The 1,113-nt window shown below is 30.7% G+C and overlaps 1 protein-coding gene across 1 annotated transcript in view; it reads left to right on the forward strand.

Moving 5' to 3' along the window:
- Nucleotides 1–556, forward strand: part of LOC109341655 (agamous-like MADS-box protein AGL29) — a 998-nt gene extending 442 nt beyond the window's left edge. Inside the window, exon 2 of the mRNA XM_019579597.1 lies at nt 507–556. Within this exon, the coding sequence (XP_019435142.1) occupies nt 507–556 (50 nt within the window). The remainder of the gene's footprint in view (nt 1–506) is intronic.
- The last annotated feature ends 557 nt before the right edge of the window (nt 557–1,113 follow it).

Raw genomic sequence — 1,113 nt, forward strand, 5'->3', positions numbered from 1 at the left:
GTTTCTTAAACCTTTTTTTAAAACATTAGGACGAGATTATGAAATATTCATCATTCATATTTTGTCATTTATGATAGATCATTATAACATCGTCCAATTCGGGTAGTCGATCACACAAAATAAGATTAAAGCTTGGTTAATATTAGATTAAGATTAGATATCTCGTTTTAACTTATTTTTCCCATTGTTTATATTTCATTTTGAGTAGAGGCTAGAAACACGATGATGTAATAAGCTAAGATGGTGAAAGAGATCACAACTGAGGTGGTGGTTAGGTTTGGGTTAATGTAATAACCAGAGTGAGGTGACAAAAAATGTAGGTGCGGTGATAAAATAAACATAAAATGAAAAAAAATACAAAAGGAAATGTAGTACAAAAATCCAAATATGGACATGGTATTTTACACGTGGTATCCAACCAGAGAAACAAAGTTCAACTTTTTAATAAAAACGCAAAAAAACATTTATTTGCATTAATGATATATTTTATATTTATATGTATATAGGGAGTGTCTCTGGTGAGAATAAGTCTTACATAAAATTGTTAGAACAGTAAATCTAAATCGTAAAATTATACATGAATGATTATTGGTCACATGATCACTTAAAAAAGTCTTGCGCGTAACTGTTCAAATAAAATTTACTGATACATATTAATTGTTCATATTTCTCGGAATAGTGCATATTCTCATGTTAGCATTATGTACCAAAAATTTGGACAAAAAATACCCTTAATATTATGTTGAAATGAGTATTGGAGAAAATGATATTTTGGCAAGTTGATATTCTAAAAATTAAAAATAAGAATTTACTATTGTCTAACCTCTCTTACTCCTCCATCTTCATTGTCCTGCAACTCACATTCGCTCTGTTCATTAGAAGCTTCCTGGTGGAACTGAAATAATAACTCCCAAAGAATCAAGCAGTGATTCATGTTGTTCTTGTTTATTTTACCCTCCAAGTTGGTCTGAATATCAAATTCAAGTTCAACTACCATATCCCGGTTGCATTTCCTTATGTCCACCACATCTGGACGATTTCTTGAATTTACGTCCAAATATTTGCAGTGAATTTGCCTCAACGATAGATATCGAGTCCCGAATTTGTCTTCAA

Source organism: Lupinus angustifolius, unplaced genomic scaffold (genome assembly GCF_001865875.1).
Source record: "Lupinus angustifolius cultivar Tanjil unplaced genomic scaffold, LupAngTanjil_v1.0 Scaffold_555, whole genome shotgun sequence".
Lineage (NCBI taxonomy): Eukaryota > Viridiplantae > Streptophyta > Magnoliopsida > Fabales > Fabaceae > Lupinus > Lupinus angustifolius.